The sequence below is a fragment of the Diadema antillarum genome, unplaced genomic scaffold (genome assembly GCF_040938485.1).
Source record: "Diadema antillarum isolate AM-2024a unplaced genomic scaffold, OU_Dant_1.0 scf00000028, whole genome shotgun sequence".
NCBI classification, from domain to species: Eukaryota; Metazoa; Echinodermata; class Echinoidea; order Diadematoida; family Diadematidae; genus Diadema; species Diadema antillarum.
Window position 1 is genome coordinate 1114285 of NW_027270917.1, and position 19399 is coordinate 1133683.

General features: G+C 37.4%; 1 protein-coding gene across 1 annotated transcript; it reads left to right on the forward strand.

Annotated features, from left to right (window-relative positions):
* Positions 1-469: 469 nt before the first annotated feature.
* On the forward strand, positions 470-17542 carry LOC139735619 (uncharacterized). The gene is made up of 15 exons (XM_071646377.1): positions 470-697; positions 1037-1098; positions 2229-2258; positions 3639-3785; positions 5763-5889; positions 6503-6642; positions 7533-7602; positions 8044-8242; positions 8805-9328; positions 11611-11720; positions 12664-12717; positions 13684-14095; positions 15008-15169; positions 16126-16281; positions 17252-17542. The coding sequence occupies exons 1-15, from the start codon at positions 470-472 to the stop codon at positions 17540-17542; spliced, it is 2712 nt and encodes a 903-aa protein (XP_071502478.1).
* The last annotated feature ends 1857 nt before the right edge of the window (positions 17543-19399 follow it).

The following is a 19399-nucleotide window of genomic DNA, read 5'->3' on the forward strand; positions in this document are numbered from 1 at the left end:
AGACCGTAATTGATTCATTGAAGAACACTTACTGGTGTGATGGAGCTTAATTATCTTATCTCTAATGTTTGTCCATAACTCTTCCTATGAGTGGAAAACTTCGCTGTATCAATTTTTTGGACACAACCAAAATTCTGAATCTTATAGTTGTGATAGTTTGTGCTGATAACCGCTCACCCTTGGAAAGCCTGAATTCTGTAACTTCAAGACAGTAGAATACAACTGGTGTGACATTTGCTATGCTTTGAATTGTCCACAAAGTTGATGATGATGGGAACATGCATGAGCTTCAGTACTTTAAGAAATTACACCCAGGGCTCTGCTGGGATTATGCATGTGATATGGTCATGATCGTGATGCAACCAGAACACTAGTTGTTGGCACAGTGACCATTGTGTTAACAAAACCTCGTAGCCATGGTGTCATTTTGAAACACAGTGGTATACATAAATCAAGAACAATAAGCACGATGGAGGGCAAGTATTCCCTGCCAGCCGTTTCCAGCGGGATGATGGGACACAGAAGGGCCAAATCGGCAGAGGTCAGGGGCGTGCATGCGAGGGCACACTCGGCGAGAAGCACATGGAGCGCCATGGAGGCGAGATCCTCGCAGGCAGCGAACAATGCTGCCAAGAGGGCCGCATACATTCGCAGACTGAAAATAATCTCAGCAAATGATATTCACCCAATAGATATCGTAAGTCATGGCCAATTACCTTTGCAAAATGACTACCGAGTTGGTGTATATTTGAATGTATGTATTTGACACAATATGCATTGTATATTCATCTCCATATGGTATGAGGCTGTTTTACAACTCAAAAATGTTTTGAATACGGTATTGAATCTTGGTGGTATAAAGTTATGAAATTTACTGACATCATTAGCTGTTATTATCTAAGGATATTTTACTAGAAGACAATTTTTCAAGACATCTACATGTACATGTTGATCTCTTGCCATTTATACTGAAAGAGCTCTTTCAAATCATATTCTGGAAATTGTGTTTCAATGCCATTCTCTCTCCAACACACAGTACCAACCAAATAAGGATGATGCATCAAACCAGCATCGAACAGCAGCTACCAACTCATTCAGGTAAGATTTACACCAATCTATCCTCTTTTATTTTATCAGATTATCTTTTTTTGGTCGCCATACATATGTACCCATTTATACTTGAGCATTTATTATCAATGATGTAAACTTTATATTCACCCTCACAGTTTTTTTTTTTTTTTTTGATAGTGCATGGTGTGCAACACATATGTCAAGCATTCATAATCAGCCAATATCAAATTGCAGTTGCATCTTTTCCTCATTGATTAGCAACCATCTTTTCATTCTCAAAGATATTAAATAGTTATTGGAACTCATGTGTTAATGTGTCAGTGCCCACAATATGTGAATGCATTACATTGTATAGCTTTTGTACTGGTTTGCATACGTAACAGTTACAGCATTTTTATTTTCATTGTAGAGAGTAGCTTTGTGTGTCAACAGTTTACATCTGCCATAGTATTACTAACAGATAGAAACATATTCATATCCCACATGTAGCTGTTGTAGATGTCATCTAATTTCAGAGAAATAATTTTATTGTTTAAATCCTTTCATTTAGAACCTGTCAGGCATCATTCTTCTCATGGCCATCTTGAAGCTTTGTGTGCGACATTTCATTTAAGTTCTAGATGGTACAGTGTAGGTTGTATATGTTTTATCTTGCAGGTGCATCATTCAGAAACAATAGGTACCAAAAGCCAACGAATTAATACTCTATGACCCTCTTAGTCCATCATAATCAGTATTTGCAAAGGCAAATATGATTAAGATGGGTCCATAGTACCACAATTTAGTCTTTGAGCTACCTTAGTAATCTGTTTAGATCCTTGGAGGATGCTTATTGAAGGCAGCTAATAGTAAGCAGTGCCATTTGCAGCCTCATCAAAGGAAGTTGTGGAATGGACTTTTCATATTGCTATCCTCAAGCTGATGGTGAAATTTTATCACCTTAAACATCATTTAGTAGTTATCATTTAGTAGTTATCATCATAATGGTACAAAAGAATAGTAATCCCCCACTACTTGATATGTTTGAAAAATTCAGCTACATGTTTATGTGGTATTAAATTTCATCACATAAATTTTATGGTAGGGATTCATGTTCATATATATTTTTCACTCTGGGTTAATACAAACGAAATATATTCCATCCATGATTTCATCAGCTCCCCACTTTCTGTACCATGGACTTTTCAGTAAGTTATCACTGTTTTATGGAAGCGAGAGGATTCTGTGAAGCACATTTGTGGAGTTTTGATGTCCCAATTTCTGTTTTCAAATTGACGTCTAGCCTGTTTATGAGACTTTTTTGTTTTTCATTTTTTGTTTCTCAAGCTTTGTATAATCTATGAAACCATAATGGATCACTTTGTGCTGTGTACACCAAGAATGGAAAGCAATGTTTCACTGTCACATGTTGTCTGACATCATTCTGTGTTTGGCTGACATCCTAATGTCCATGTCTTCCATAATTTATATGTTTTGTTTAGTTTACTGTCATTTCATAAGGTTGATTATTACATTATGCTGTTACAACTCATCATATAACAGTTCATAATCAATGATGTCTTCAACTAAGTTGTGGATTGTAATACAATTCATTTCTAACCCTGAGGATGCATGTTCATTATCATACATCACACATTAATGTGTGTTTAATTTCACCTCATTATCACCACACTCACTACTACACAGCTACCAATCAGTTCATATTGCTTACTAAACAATTCATCGTACGGTATGAACCATGATCCCTGAAAGTGACGTATGCAACTACATAAGTTAATTTGTTTTTAATTCATTGAATGTTTGTAAGTGTGGTGAAACAGTCCACACACTGTACCATGAGCACTGCTTTTCATCCTTCTTTTTTTAAATAGTGTGGTTTTTTTTTTTTCACAGTTTCTATTGAAGAGTTTCACTTGCTGGATTGTTTTTGTGAAATTTTGCAGTACCCTTTCAACTTCGCAAGCACACAATACGTGTGTGCATTCTTGTTTGTGTATGTGTGTGTGTGTGTGTGTGTCTTCAAAATGTATGGACTGCTTTGATACATATGCACATAATGTTAAATATCTTAATGGTAAACATCTTTATTCGTGTAATGACAGAAGTCAGATTATTTTCAAATTGAAGGCAAGGAATGCAGTGCAACAGAAATGAGACCAGGTATCAAAATAATACTTCATGATGAGGAACAGAAGTGGTGTCTTTGATTTTGTTCAAAATACTCCTGGGGGATATCATGCAAAATGAAATCTAACTGTACCATGTAAGCCTTTGCTTTAAGATAGCTATGATTTTGGATGCTATGTCTTCTTGGTCTCATAGTCTCTTTATCACATTAGAGAAAAAATCCACCCTATATTGACTGGTAAAAATAAAGCAACAAAAAACAAAAATCCCAACATAACCATGCATGAAATTTTAGCTGAGGAGTAATAGTAGATTTTGTGATATTTTCAAGATCATAAATTGATAATCTTATGAGTGAGAAGATATGATAGGAGAGAACATGTACCAGTGTGTGGGGAAAGGTAATCAGACCCAATTTACTGTTGTTGTCATGGTAACAGCTCAACGACAAGACTCAAGCAGGTGCCGTTGCCCCAGGTGAAGAGCCAGGAGTTTGTTCGCACTTCCACGCCCAGGGGTATGAAGAATGTCTCCATCAGCGGTGACCGCTATCTGGGGACGGTCAAGGCACAGCCAATCCAGAATAGGTATGGAGGACTTGTTCAGCTTGCAGTAGAAAAAACTGGATGGTCATTGTAAGAGAAGTCTGTGCTCTTCGATTAATTCAGGGCTGCATGCTAACCCATTTTTTTTTACCGGTCCAACCTGTCTGTCGGACCAGTAGGTACCCAGTTTTTCAATTTTTTACAGGTCCATTCCTGAAAAAGTTACTGGCCTGACAGTGATTTTTACTGGTCAGGGACCGTCGGACCAGTGCCAGTGTGCAGCGCTGTTTAATTGGAAGATTTGGTTTGTAATAATGTGTGTGCTAAACAAAGTGTATATATGTGGTCATTTTGATTTCTATAATTATACACCCGCCACACATAGTGTAAAGGGGGTATATAGGAATCACCGTGATGTTGGTCGGGCGGTCGGGCGGTCGGTCAATCTGTTGCAAAATCTTGCGTCGCGAACTCCTCCTACAGTTTTGAAGCAATTTAAATGAAACTTAGGGTAAATGATGATATTGAGGTATAGATATGCAAGATATGTTTTTTCATGTTTGTTGGACAATGCATTGCCATGGTAACCATAATTTTACCAAAACCTTGTGGATTGAATAATTTCGATGTAATCCATAGTATTTAAGCAATCAATTTCAAAATTGGTATCTATGATGATCTATAGGTGTAGTTATGCAAGACACTCTTTGTGTTTGTACTTGACAAAGTGTTGCCATGGTAACCGCATGTTTTCTTCGAAATCTTGTGGAGTGAGCAACTTCCACAGTTTTGAAGCAATTGAAATCAAATTTGGTAGGCATTATGGCCTTGAGGCATAGATGTGGAACACATAATTTTTGTGTTTGTCGGACAAAGCGTTGCCATGGTAACCATAATTTTACCAAAACCTTGTGGATTGAATAACTTCCACATCGTTCAAGCAATTAAGGTCAAATTTAGTATGTATGATGATCGGGAGATGTATAGTTATGCAAGACACCAATGTGTTAATGTAAAAAAAATGTGTTGCCATGGTAACCACTCATTTTTGTATCAAATTGAACCGTTTAATCTATGAAGGTAAAATTTGGTGTGTATGATGCTCTTTAAGTGTCGTTTTGCAAAATGTCCTTTGTATTTGTATCGGACAATGCGTTGCCATACCAACCGCATGTTTTTTTTTAAAATCCTGTGGAGTGAACTTCTTCCACAGTTTTCAAGCAATTGAAACCAAATTTGGTAGGCATTATGGCCCTGAGGTATAGATGTGGAACACATAATTTTTGTGTTTGTCACACAAACCTTTGCCATGGTAACCACAATTTTACCAAAACCTTGCAGATCGAATAACTTTTCCATCATGCAAGCAATTAAAGTCAAATTTAGTATTATCATGAACTAGAAGTGTAGTTTTGCAAGACACCAATGTGTTAGTTTAAGGAAAATGAGTTGCCGTGGTAACCACTCATTTTTGTATCAAAATAAACCATTCAAGCTATGAAGGTCAAATTTGGTGTGTATGATGGTCTTTAAGTGTAGTGATGCTGGGGGAAAGCATGTTTCTATTTGCTGTAAGTTTTATACTCAGTGTCAACTCTGTAATTGTACAGTAAGCTAAAATTATTCTGTTTCCAATTCGACAAATGCACAAACTTGGTATTAACGTCATTGCCCTCATCACATCACATACTATAAAGCAACACTAGGGGCGGGGGTATTAATCACCTTCAGTGATAATTCTAGTTAAATCAGTGGAATTATGTCTTATAAATTTGTATATATATTCATTTAATTTAGACATAGAAGTAAAAACAAAAGGGCTCTATTGCTTTGATCCCAAATTCTCTGAGAAAGTTCATTATAAGTGTGAACCAAGGGTATTTTACATATGAGATATTCATTCATTGATTGAAAACAATGTGAGATATATCTTGTAATTGTGTATCACACCTGTCTCGCTTTGTCTGCGTATAAACAATAACACTACCATGAAGATTTCTTACTCTCATCAATCTATAGCCCTGTCACTCATCAGTCCTACCCTCAATACAAAGTCTCCTCGCTACCACAGACAGAACAGGTGCGACGATTTGAGGACGAGCAGTCCAACCTCCAGATCACCCGGACCCTTAAACGGAAATCAGAGGTGGGTTTCTTTCTAGTTTCAGTCCCAGAATGACAATATCTTTATTTTGTTTGTTGAATTTCTTGGATATTTTAGACATAAAGAAAATGTTTTCATTCTCCACAAAATAATGAGCTATATTTCAAGTTCCAGTTCTGCAGCAGGTACAGTAGCTGTATTTGTTGCACTTGACAAATACTTTCATCCTTTGAAAATTAGGTTTGATTTTGATGCAATGTAAAGTCATCCAAGTATTATGAGTCGAGTCATTCAAAAAGATGGCAATAGCATTGAAAAGAAAAACTTGCAATATGAATACATACTTATGTTTCATTTTGTACATGTCAATTTGTGCTCACTACTTTAGGATCATTCGTGCCTCGAAAGTAGCATTTGTTTTGTATGTGGCGTATTTGTCCTATTAATGTTGATAGCCACTCAATTTCCATATATCATTCTTTTTATATAAGTTTCACCATCTGCTCTGATACGTCCTTTCAGGTGTGTAATTTGTCTGCCTGGAAGAAGTTTTTGTTTGATAATTATGCAGACAGTGGGGGGTTTAGAGGAGAATATTGTTTTATTGTAAAGATGTCAATACTACCAATGTCTTGTTTACATGTTTGCTATGTAGATCCTGTCTCACAGAGTGGATAGAATGTACTACCTGTGTGGCTCCAATCTCCCGGCCAGAGGAAAGTATCAGGTGGACGAGACGGAACTGGAGAAACTCCGGGAGTATTCCAGGATGAGAAATGCCAACAGAGTGAACAGGTGGGGAATGAATTGATCCTTACTGTGTTTTCTTTGCTGATAGACACACAAGCTGGAGTGCTTTCTCACTGTTTGGCACAAATGTCTAGAAACATAACTTGTAAATAAATAGAGATTACCTTATCACCCTAAATCCCTATTGTGTTACTATGACATTCCTTTTGGTCCTGCTGAGGCAAATTGCCACACCTGAGTGGAATTGCTGACTTCAATATTAAGGTCAAGTTTGGATGGATTACAGAATGCTGATGCAAAAAAAAAAAGCTACGCACCTGAGCACATAAGAGGTTAATCTCACAGTAAATTGATCAGTTTACGTTGGTACTCATTTATTGAGTTTTCCTGATCTCTTGTTACCTCATAAATGGATATTTTTTATTTATTTTTATTTATTTATTTATTTTTTATTTTTTTATTTTTTTTTTTGGGGGGGAGGGGGTATTGTGACTCAAATCTATTTTGGGATACTTTGAGGCAGATTGGATAGAAAGAAGGTAGATTGAAAGACAGGTTGAAAGATAAAGGCAGTAAACAGAGCATAGATATTGTTGCATAGATAGATGGATAGATGTTTAGCTAAATAAATGTAGGGATATAGCCATAGAATGGCCCCATGTTACAATAGTATATTATGATTTGTGATGAAGAGTAATTATGGAAATGTCATACCACATATTTGCTTTATCTTTCGATTCAGATTAAGAAAAACTCACCCTGACAGAAACATAGTATCAAGAGGATGTTATCGATGAAGAAAATTGTAGGCCTTTCATAGATCTATGGTCTACAGTGTCCAGGGCAGTTTATGTAGATAGTGTAAAAATGTCTTTTTGACTTATGCTTTCCAACTAATACTAGCATTTTGATTTTTGTGCTTTGTTGGTTTCTAGTGGCCGATCCAGTGTCAGAAGTGGTAGAAGCCATGCTGTATCAAGTTATCTCTCAGAGTTTGATGAACCGGTATGTCGTAAAGATAAACTTCATCAGGAAGAAATCATCTTTAGTTTTTGTTTATGTTTTGTTTCATATTGTTTGTACGTTAGTTTTGTTTATTCTTGTTTTCTTTTAAGATGTTTTCATAGTTGTTATTGAACTTTTGTTCAGTTTTGTTCCACATAATCAAGAAGGAATTTCATCCTTCACCATAGAAATGATTGTTGGTGTTGAAAAGATTTTTTCTGTGATGTGTTTGTTATATATTGAATGGAATTCATTATGAAACAAAGTTGAATGAATGTCTATATGCTCTCTTTTGGTACATTAGATTTTTGTTTAGTTCATTTAATTGATGAATTGCTTGTCATTACACGAGTTTTTACTGCCTATGTGTTAATGCAGTTTGAGTTTTAACATTGATATTTCTTTCACTCTGAACTGTGCATGGCGCTCCATAATATGCAGGGGGTCATTGCACCTTGTGGATCAGAACGCTATACGCCCTTGTCGAGAGATGGCAGTGTTAATTTGAGTGTGCAAGGCAGTAGTGTTCCGCCCAAGAATGATGAGGCCAGCGAGCGGATAGTGTCTGATGAAACATCGCAGAAAAACCAAGATGGTGGGGCCGAGGATCGTCTGGCAGCTCAAGAAAATGGCAACCAAGGTCAGGGAGATTTGATCCTGACAATAATTGTTTTGTATTAATTTTCTGATGAATTGAATCAATTTGTGCTAATTACAAGGATATGCAACAAATTATTGCTACAAGTGTCAAGCACAAGTAAGTGTTGAATACATCATGGAGGGGAATGTCATCATAATAAGGACCTAAAGAACATGTTCCCCTTGTATTAGGTTTCCATTATATCAGTATAGAAATTTTATCCCCCCCCCCCAAAAAAAAAAAAAAAAAAAAAAATGTAAGGAGCTGGAACCTGCTAAAACACCTTGCTATAAGAGGGTTTTGTTGTATCTGCATGACCTCACTACAATGAAGTTCCACTGTAGTTGTCAGGTTAAGGAATGCTACCGAATTTTCTGAGCTGATCTACATTCACAGCACACAGAGTTTAGTACTGTAGTCATATTTAGTGGTTTGTGGAATGTTATGTGTTCAATACAATAACAGCATAATTATGTTATATGCCACACCTAGGTAATTTATGTAGACTTTCATATCATTTTCTTTTCCTGAAATTCATTTTCCCTCCTCTCTTGACAAGCAGGAGAAAGTGGAAATCAGACTAAGGTTAAGAAGGGTAGTGAAACCCATGAAGAGGAGGACAGTGGGCATTCAGGAACTGAACCGAGTGCTTCCAATGCCAAGACAAGTCCCCACAGGACGGATGGAGGAGAGGGCGATGGAAGAACTGGTGATGAGGATGGGAGGAAGGAAGATGGAGCTACAGGTGCATCGGAGGAAGCGACGAGCAAAGACAGTAACGGAAGTGGTTCCGGAGACGGTGCACAGGACAAATGGGAGGGGTCAGGTGTCAAATCTGAATCAAACAGTGCGAGAAAGGAGAATAAAAGTGATTCATTAGAAGAAGGAAATGGTGATGCCCAGCAAGATGCGCAGGGAACAGTTGATGCCAGCCAACCCGGCAACGGGGATGCCGACGGTGGAGTGGATGGTGGTCATGGAGACCAAGGTACCAGCAATGATGATGCTGGCAGGGATAAATCTGCATCAGGAGGAGCGGGAGTTGCTTTTGAGAATGATGGAAAAGAGGATGAAGAGAAAGGAGAGGTGAGTATTAGACATGTAATGATGATAGATAACAGATCTTATGTTGTGCTGTTGACAGTAATCCTTTCAACACCGCTGAGGAATATTTGGTACATTTTGCCTGTGCCATATTCTTTAGGGGGAAACTTTCTCTTGTAGTTCTGTTTGTATTCATAAGAGAGCCTCCTTTTTTATCTTAGACATGTTGATCCTCTGCAAATGCAATTAGATAGTTACCACGCAAGACCTGTTGATGCATATTTGTTTGTTAGATTAAGTGTTAGATCAGACATAAATGACTCCTGAGAATTATACCAAAAGATTTGGAGTTTCTATATTTGCCTTAGATGAATTTCACTGAACTTTTGAAGTATTTTATGTTCTTTTACAGTCTTGCTTTTTATAGAGATATGTTACACCAGACAGTTTAATTGTAAACGATATCATGATCATGCTCTGTGTCTTCTCGGCACGTTTGATCATCCTATGTTTCTTGTATCCATTTTGATATTGATGTTGCATTTTGTCTCCACTGATTGTATCACAGCACAGTCATCATTCTATTACAATTATCTATGTAATTCCTAATGGCATGACAATTTCATTATTTGTGATCACTTGCAAAGTTTAAAGATCTGATAGCGTGGGGATTCGTGAGTGGCCTAATTCATTCGCTGCCCAGGGGTGTACATTTGAAAACCACGAATAGCACTCGTCAGTGAATATGTGCATCAAAGCGTATGCTCTTTGGTAACAGTTGACTTGAGTGGAGATTCTGTGGCTGTGTGTTTACTTTAATACACAGAGATCATTGATAAAGCCGTAGATGGTTTATTACAAGGATTCTCAAATATATCCTGGCTGGGCCAGCCTTCCCGATCCATGCATCCCCACCTTACCAGGTCTTCAAGTCACAATTGTCCTACTAAATGTATTATTCAATTCAAGTATATGTATTGCATTGAATGTTTATGCATGACAAATATCACAAGTATTTTGTTTAATAATTTTGGGTCTTCATTTTTGATCAGATATAAAACACCAGCAAATAATAGAAAAACAAACAAACAAACAAACACAGTGCATACTTATTACCAAGCCATATTCTTCCACTCCAAGCTTTCTGGTATAATGGTTTCAGGTGCAATCCTCCATCCATCAAAATGTCTATACTAGGGAGCACAAGTATGCTAATACTGTTATTTTCAAGGTGTAGATCTTGTAAATTATAGTGGGTAGTGTGGGATTGCAATTATTTTATTATCATCATCACCAGCACGATCACATCATACTGTATTCTCACATTTGTTTGTTCATTTCTTTTTTGTCTTTATCTTTCCTTGTGCATATTCGGCTCTGTAACATTGGTGTCAAAAGGAATAGAATTGACCATAGATTTTAGATGTTTGTGGTGGTGGTATCTATAGGCCTACTTATAGATGATTTGTCCTACAGTCTCCCTAGCTGCTTTGATTTAAAGATTGATAGATAATAATGATAGATTTTGCTGCTTTCAAATTTTACTTTATTCTGCTGCTTCTATCCATTGCCTTACCTTAGATACTGTAACAACCTTTTAATATATTTGCTTCTATCTATGTTTTCAAATGGCTGTAACTAAATTGCATTAACATTTACTCCAAATGTACTTAATCATTTTCAGTAAATTTCATGAGTGTGTCCCATACTTCTTTTGTGCCCATAATCAAGTATATTCCCTCCTGCATGTACCTGTTATTCTTAAAAATGTTTAACACTCAATTGGCAATTTGTCAGTTGCTCCATCCTCTTAATGAGTCTACACTTGTATCTATTCATTAGTCTACCTATCTATTTACAGAAAATATGCACGCATGCATCCATCCATCCATCTAACTACACATTTCAATTTGAATATGTTATCTATCTGTTCATCTTTTCATCTATCTATCTATCTATCTATCTATCTATCTATCTATCTATCTATCTATCTATATCTATCTTATTATGTATTTTTCTATCCATCTTTTTATTTGTCTAGCCATTTACGAATCCTTCTCTCCATCTATCTGTCTGTCTGTCTCTCTCTATGTATATATATATATTTATATATTCATATATTTATATCTGTCAATCCATCTTTTTGTCAATCAGCCCATCTTATCATCTATCACTCTAATCTGTACATCCATCTATTAACTATTAATAATATTTCTGTGTTTATCTGCTACCAGTCCATGTACATGTAGACCCTAAATGTGTGATTTTCTGCTGCATGGTTTGAATTTATCTCTTAAATCTCCTCCTTGTATGGCTTCTCCATTTGTCTGCCCCTCTTCAAATCCCCCTTCCCCTTTCTGTGTAATTTTGGCTGCAAATGTGTCATCCAGAATTCATCCTCAGTTGATGATCCAGAAGACAAGCATTTGGAAAGGTGAGCTAGAATAAGATGTATACATGATAACAGATACAAATGAGAAGACAACATTATGTAATCATGTAATTTGTTTCCTAACATTATGGAAATTCATAAAGAATGATTACTTGATGCATAATTATGAAAGAGGAATTTTTATGAAAGGATTGTTGAAAAGGCATACATATTCATAGCACATGTACAACAGCAATTTATTTACATCACATTATTAAGATTCCTTGAGTTCTCATTAAAAAGACATTCCAAAGAGAGGGAGAGATACAGCGACAGACCCATTAACATCTTCGCAAGGCCAGGAAAGGGTCTACTTTTCATTCGTTGATTATGACATTAAAAAAATAACAGTTTCCTGACACTGCTGTCAGAATGGTTTGGTGACAGTGAGAGCTAGTAAGTGCATTTCTTCAGCTTTCCTTTGTGGAAGGTTGACGTTTTAATATAAGAATTGTTCATGAAAACTTTATGTGTATGACTTAGAGTAAATCTTTACAAAATCAACCCCAGTTGCTGTAATGCTGCTGCATGGCCATAAGCAGTTTTATGTCAAATGTAATATGAGACATTTCTCTGTTTAAATGTATTATGTGAGGAAGTAGAATGCATATACTAAACATTGGAAATTCTTTGAAGGTTCGACTCTCAAGGAAACATGTAGGGCAAGCAGAAGATGACCTCACAAGGGTTTTGTCACAGTTGCTCAGATTCTGATCCCCAAATCAAAATTTCATTGTGACATACTTCAACAGAGTTTAAAAGTTTTTTCATCTGGCATAACTGTTTTCTTAGGCCTTTCTTAATCAAATTTGTGATTTTTTGTTTTGAGCATGCAGGCCTCAGGGCCCTTCTGCCAGGCTGATGATGACATAAAAGTACAAACCACATGACAAATGACTGACAGGATTTTATTTATAATGATGATAACTCGAATATTTATCTCTAGCATTGCCCCTGGATTGAAGCTTGACAAGACACCAGCCACCTTGAAGAAATCAGAGTGAGTTTCATTTTTTTTTTCTCCCTTGCTTCACCTTTTGCATTTACATGTGATTTTTCTTGCATCATACTCCCTCTAGATCAAAGGAAAAGAGAAATGGATAAGTTGATAAATGTATTAATGTTTGATGTAGCATTGAATTTTTTTATTGTTTGCTGACTCTTTGATTTCCTCACCAATTGCTGTTAGCATTTAAAAGCATAAGGTGCAAAAGGTGTCAAAATAAAAATCAATAAACTTGTGAGTTAGATGATGTGAGGGTAAAAGATTTGACTGAGTGTATATATGCAAAAATATGTTACTTTATATTTTATATGCATGACCTTTGTCATGCAATATTGCTATTAGAGAAATCCAAGTGAATGTTGTAGAGGCATTCTCTTTAGTTATGTATGAACAACTTTCTCATTTAAATAGAGTTATTTTGCTCCAATGAATTTTGTTATGAATAAACCTGTCAAAGTTAATTTGATCAATGTTTTTTTAGTTTGTAGATTTAAGTTAGCTTTGTGTGTTTTTAATCAGAATCAATTTATCATCTTTTCATAAGAAATTGAAGCTTCTAATGGTATAAAAAAAGATCATCAATTGCTCTGTAATGTTTTGATCATACTCTTCTCATCATATTGTAACAATATAATCATGTCTACACATCACACCTGAGCAAAATGTGAAAATCGAATATTCCTGCTGTGCCAGGTTGTGACAATATTCGATATCACACTTTATTTCTTATCCTAACCTTCCCATTTGTGTGTCACATAGTGCTTTATGCAGTGGCAGATCCAGAGGGGGTGCACCGGGAGCGTGCCCCCTCGTAATTATTTGCTAAAAAAAAAAGAAATAGAAAGAAAAAATGGGAGGGGGGCTCATGCGCCCCCTTTTACTTTTGTAAAGGCACCTCCCTTTATGGAATTCCTGGATCCGCCCGTTTATATCAACTCTGATTTCCATTTCTCATTCTAGCGTGTACCTGACAGACTTCACCAACCCCAACAAATCAGATTCTGATGTGGAGCTTGGTGATGTGCATCAATATACCAGCGGTAGCCATGATGACGAGATTGCCAGCATGGAGCAGAACTTGCAGAGGGTCGACGCCCTCACCCAGAACGTCGACGACGTGGGTCACCTCTCGGAGTCCAGCTACGATCCCTCCAACTTCGACCCCGAGGAGGATCCCAACAGGCGGAGCTTCGATGCCGGAGTCTTTGCCAAGGCGAAGAGCGAGGAGGAGAGGAGGCGTGCCGAGCAGCTCAAACGAGAGAGACGGGAGGCGAAGAGCGCTGCCAAGGCAGCCGCCCAGGAGGAGAGGGAGGAGAGGAAAGAGGCGGAGAGTGCGTGGGCCAAGAAGAGGACCCACAGGGTCAAATTTAAGGTGAGTATAATTATATTCAAGCTCCTCGCTTGAAGAATCAGTTTGTGAAGTGTGAAAATATGAAAGTAGGCCTGCATGTTGACAAAAGCATGCAGTGACGTCAAGAGTATTCCCGTTCTCCTGTTGTGCATTAGTGCTTGGAGGCCATGTAATTTGCTGTCTAACAACCAAATTGTTGAAATAGAGACTGATGTGTAATCACTTGACTCTGATAGCAACACTGTCATCAGAAGATTGTAGAAGAGTGCTCCTGAGGGGGATTGGTGTATAAGATCTATATTTAAGAGAGTTAGTGTTCTGAGCATCTTTGACTATCAGAGACTCCAACCTCAAGCAGCTCTTAACTGGAGATTTTCCTGACTGGTCAGCCTACCAAACTGGAGATTGTGATTAGGCGAACAATATTATGTAGCGCACATCATGAGCGCAAAGCATGACATTTCTTCTGGATGGGGTTCCAGAGCCTGCTTCAAGGTCCTTGGAAACTCTGGCATTATGCTTTTTGGAGCTATCTTATCCTTAAAGAAATGGATATAACAAAATAAATTTGGGTGAAAAAAGCTAAATTCTAAGTAGGAGAAAACACATCTTGAGCCAGAGACACACAAATTCGGACTCATATGTTAAAATGGTACATTTTGTCTCGAGATGGTCTCAAAGTGGGAGATTTCCTGCTGAAAGTGGGAGAGTTATTGTCTTTGATGTACTCCCTTTCTGAGATAGTCCTTTGTAATTGCAGGTTGAGACTTCCACAACATAGATTATTCTGCAAGTCAGGAATACCAGCCTTTCAATGCAATTTGCTGCCTAACGAAAACACTGTCTCCATGGATGTGAATGGGATCTGACTGTGCAATTACATGAGCCAGTCATTGAAATCTCCGCTTCTTTTTATTTCTTTTTCACTCTTAGATTGCTGAGATCTACAACTTCATCAGCAGCAGGCAGCGAGAGATCTTCACCCACAAGTTCCAGGAGCTGGACTCCAACAAGGATGGCAAGATCACTGTCAAGGAGCTCACTCGCAAGATGCACAAGGGGGCATCCAAGGAGGATGCGCAGCAACTCATCAAGGTTAGTCATATGTTGCCATGGCAACTGTATGCCAAGCTCTACGCAGTTTGTGTGGAGAGATGTTTTGTATGAAGGCCATTGTGATGCTGTCAGAGTCTTTGGAATGTATGACACTCTCAATCTTTACTTTTTCCTCGTAGCCAGTCTGATGTCTAACAGATTTCATATGATTTGCTTGAAAAGATAATTTGGAATACTCAGGGAAACAAGCTGGTTTCCTTCTGGGTTTGACTGTGTATGTGACTCTCACATAAAAGTTCATGTTTCAGTCAGCATCCTGTGTGAAGAATTTATTCACATGTGTTCCCATGACTGATAGACATGATGTTGCAGTTGAAAATATTTATATTTTGCACTGGAACTTTCTCAAGACCTTTCTCCCCTATTACCCCGATTGTTTGATTCTCATCTCAGTAATCTTTTGTTTTGCTTTGTTTTTCTTTTTAGACTGATCCACCTGTCCTTTCCCCTTTCCCCTCCCCTTGAAAAAAAAAATCACTTTGTGGACTTGTCTTTGTTTTATCAAAGTTTATAGGTGAAAGTTCCTATTGGTTGCATTCAAATTATTTCACAACGTCACAGTGAAGCGAGTAACATTGAGTGGATGTTGGTTTGTTCACTCTTTGACCATGCCATATCAGTTTGGAAGCCAAGTCCAAATGTGCAATGATTATGGTGAGGGGGGGGGGGGGGGGGGGGTAGGTTGAGATGTATATTGGAAAGATGGGTATTTTATTGACATTGACTCCCAGTATCCCTCTCTAGCCAAACAGTCTATGGTACAACCATTTAGATATCTGAGAAAAAGATTAAAAAAAAAAATCATCTGTCACATTGATCAGTTTGAAGCAAACTGACATGGCTTCCTCAAACTGAGCAACAAAAAACACTACTATGTCAGATTACTCTTCCAGTGTTAAAATGAATAAATGCTGTGTATCCCTTTTTGCTCACAGGTATTTGATCTGAACAAGGACAAGACCATCGACCAGAGAGAGTTTGTTACTGTGGCAGCACTGAATGACAAGTTAAATGGTACAGAGATTGAATCGGAGAATGACCCACTGGAACTCAATCTGCAGAAACTCTCTCTTCACATCACAGCATACAAGGTAAAGCAACAACACCACCACCAACCCAGGAATGTCCCTGTGAAAATTGCTATTTTGTATGTGGAATATTGTAGGCAGAAAACGGGCTTATCTGAGGCATAAGGAATGGCAAAATATTTTGCATTCGATTTGTTAGTCACACGTCAAAATTAACTTCAGGTTAAAGGGGATGGCTAGTAACTGATCAGTGGGAATGCTGGGGGATGATTGTTCCAATCCTTGTGGGATTCATTTAAGAATACATTATATATCTATTGTCGTGTGAAAATTATTTGCTTCAGAATGGTCTCATATTCAAGTAATGTGCAGATTAATGTTTCTAGGTTAGCATGCCTGTACAGTGACGGGGCATTAAACTGCACATTACTTGAATATGAGACCATTCTGAAGCAAATAATTTTCACACAACAATAGATATATAATGTACTCTTAAATGAATCCCACAAGAATTGGAACAATCATCCCCCAGCATTCCCACTGATTCCCACTGATCAGTTACTAGCCATCCCGTTTAAATGACACAGGGTCAAAACAGTGATGTGGATGAGTGGCTTATGGGCACAAAATATTTGCAACATCGCATTGATGACCTGCATTCCAGCTCTTGATTCATTGAGATTGAGATAAATTAGAATAAGATATAATAAATCAAATTTATGAAGAAAATCTTTCTTCTGTGTCCTTTGCCCTCAGACTGTGCATGTTGATAGTGTTTAGTCCATATATATGTGTTCGCTTACCCTACTTGTCATTTTGCTGCTGATGAAGATTCTGCTAGGATCGCAGGTTCAGGCCCCTTTTGACTCCATTTAAATTCTTTTGTACGATGCAGATAACTTGTAATCAGTTTGTCCTTCTGATATATATCCACATCTTTTGTTATCGTTAATGAAATTTATGTGGAATAGATGATGTACTAGTTGCACATGTGGTTGCAGTCATTTGGATTTGGATTTCTCTCTTTGTGTAGGAAATGTTTGAGACCGTTGACCAGAATCAAAATGGCCGTCTGTCCATGGAAGAGATCATGCTCATCGTCTCCCTCTCTGTCGGCACCGAGGTTGGTACCGACAAGGATGTCATCCAGTACATCCACAACACCATCGACAAGGACGAGGACGGGACCATCGACTTCATCGAGTTCCTCTCCTACATCCCGTTCTTTCTCAAGATCCACAAGGACATCGTCGGCAAACCAGTGACGGTGAAGGAGATTGAAGAGGCTCGACTCGCAGTCAGGGAAGCGATGTTAAGGAGGTAGTCAACTCTTGGGGGCAGGGGGAGGGGGAAGGTGGGATTGAAGGATCGAGGCTTTGAAGGAGGCATAGCATTTGCCATCAATTAAAAAGAACTAAAAGAACATTCCAGGTGATTGTCCTTGTTCAAATGTTGGGGGCTGTTAATGATTGAAGAGAAGACATGAAATGTGGAGTCTGAAAAAAGTGATTTGTATACTTTGTAGGTCAAACTTTCTTTGAGAGGCGGAGAAGTGGGTACTGCATAAGGGTCTGTCATATTGGAGTTTCTGAGATGATGGAGATGAGAAAGAAGTCATAGTACTTACAGTCAACCTCGCCCAAGTCAAATCCAAAGGGGAACAGAGAAAAATTCTTTCAATTCAGTGAAGTTTGAAGTAGACAATAGAATTGGCACATTTTTCAATCTGTCTGGGTAAAAAAATTCTTTGATTTTGCCCATTTGTTGGCTATACCAACACATAACAAAAATACCCTGATTATCACCTCCATATACCAGTGGGGAATCATTAAATTTTTCTTCCTAAAGAGGATATTATACTTATTTCTCATTCCGTCACTGTAGTTGTGGTTACGAATTCAACTGCTGTCAAAATTGTCTAACGAGTCTCAATTCACAGAAGTATTTTTCTCCCACAGTATATGACATATTTTGTACCTTTTCTCTATTCATCAATTATGAGATACAACGTGCATGTGTTCCTGAAGTGCTTGTAACCATGTGAATGTACACAAATTGCAATATTATGGGCACATATCACCTTGAATGTGAAGAAAACTCGGAGATCATGTTAGCATATAATTTGCATATGTATCGAGAGATTAAAAAAATTGTGTATGTGTGAGGTAAACCATGTGAGTCAGTCTAATCAGTGTTAGTGAGTATGTATTACTATTTTGATACAGTTGATAAAGCACTTCTATCATCATTACTTTCATTTTTATTGCTATATTATGTAATTATCATGATCCGTCCTATGGTGGTAGTGCTGAAGTGGGAGAATAGCATACATTTATCTCATAATGCTTTTCTTATATATAGCGAGTTATGATTGAAGGGTGAGAAATTGAAAATAATATATTATATACAGGGGACCTTGTTATAGCAAGAAACCGTATGCTATTGATATGACCTTGTTTGTTTGTGTTTTGTTTGTGAGCTCTTTGGGTATAGTCCCATTTATCTAATCAAGTATAACGATGAATTGATGCCCGGAAAAAAAAAAAAATTATGAACATATGCCACTTACAAGAAAAGATTGGCACTCCCATCAACATTGTAATGGTGAGGTTCCCATGCATTTACAGTTATTAATCATCATAACAAAAAGCGCAAATGATTTCTTCCAGTTAAATGGTGGTATTTAAACAGAACAAATCGAGAAAAAGTATACTAAATGGAATTGAAATTGGGGGGAAACATGTGGATATAGGTAATGACAATTGAATACATAGGTATGATGCAAGAATTCTTTATTCCTTTTTGCTGGTGTCTTTCAGAACAAATAACATATCTAAAGGAAATTGCTCACGCATGTACAGAATTTGATGTGACCTCATACATTTAACAATGTGTACTGGATATTGTGCCTTAGATTTTTGCCAAAGAGGTAGTCAGCTATTAACAGTGGAGATTAAAATGAGCAGAAGAACAAACATAGGAAGTAGAAACCTAGGTGCTGATTTTTCTAACAACGATTCATTCAGGAATTGTAGTGCCCTGAAATAATACATTTTGTGACCTAATATCTTTATCAGTCTTTCATACAAATCTTAACAGCATTAATGATCAATATTCCAGTATACCAATATATTTGTCTTGCAGAATCATTAATATATTGTGCATATAGAAATGCAAGTTT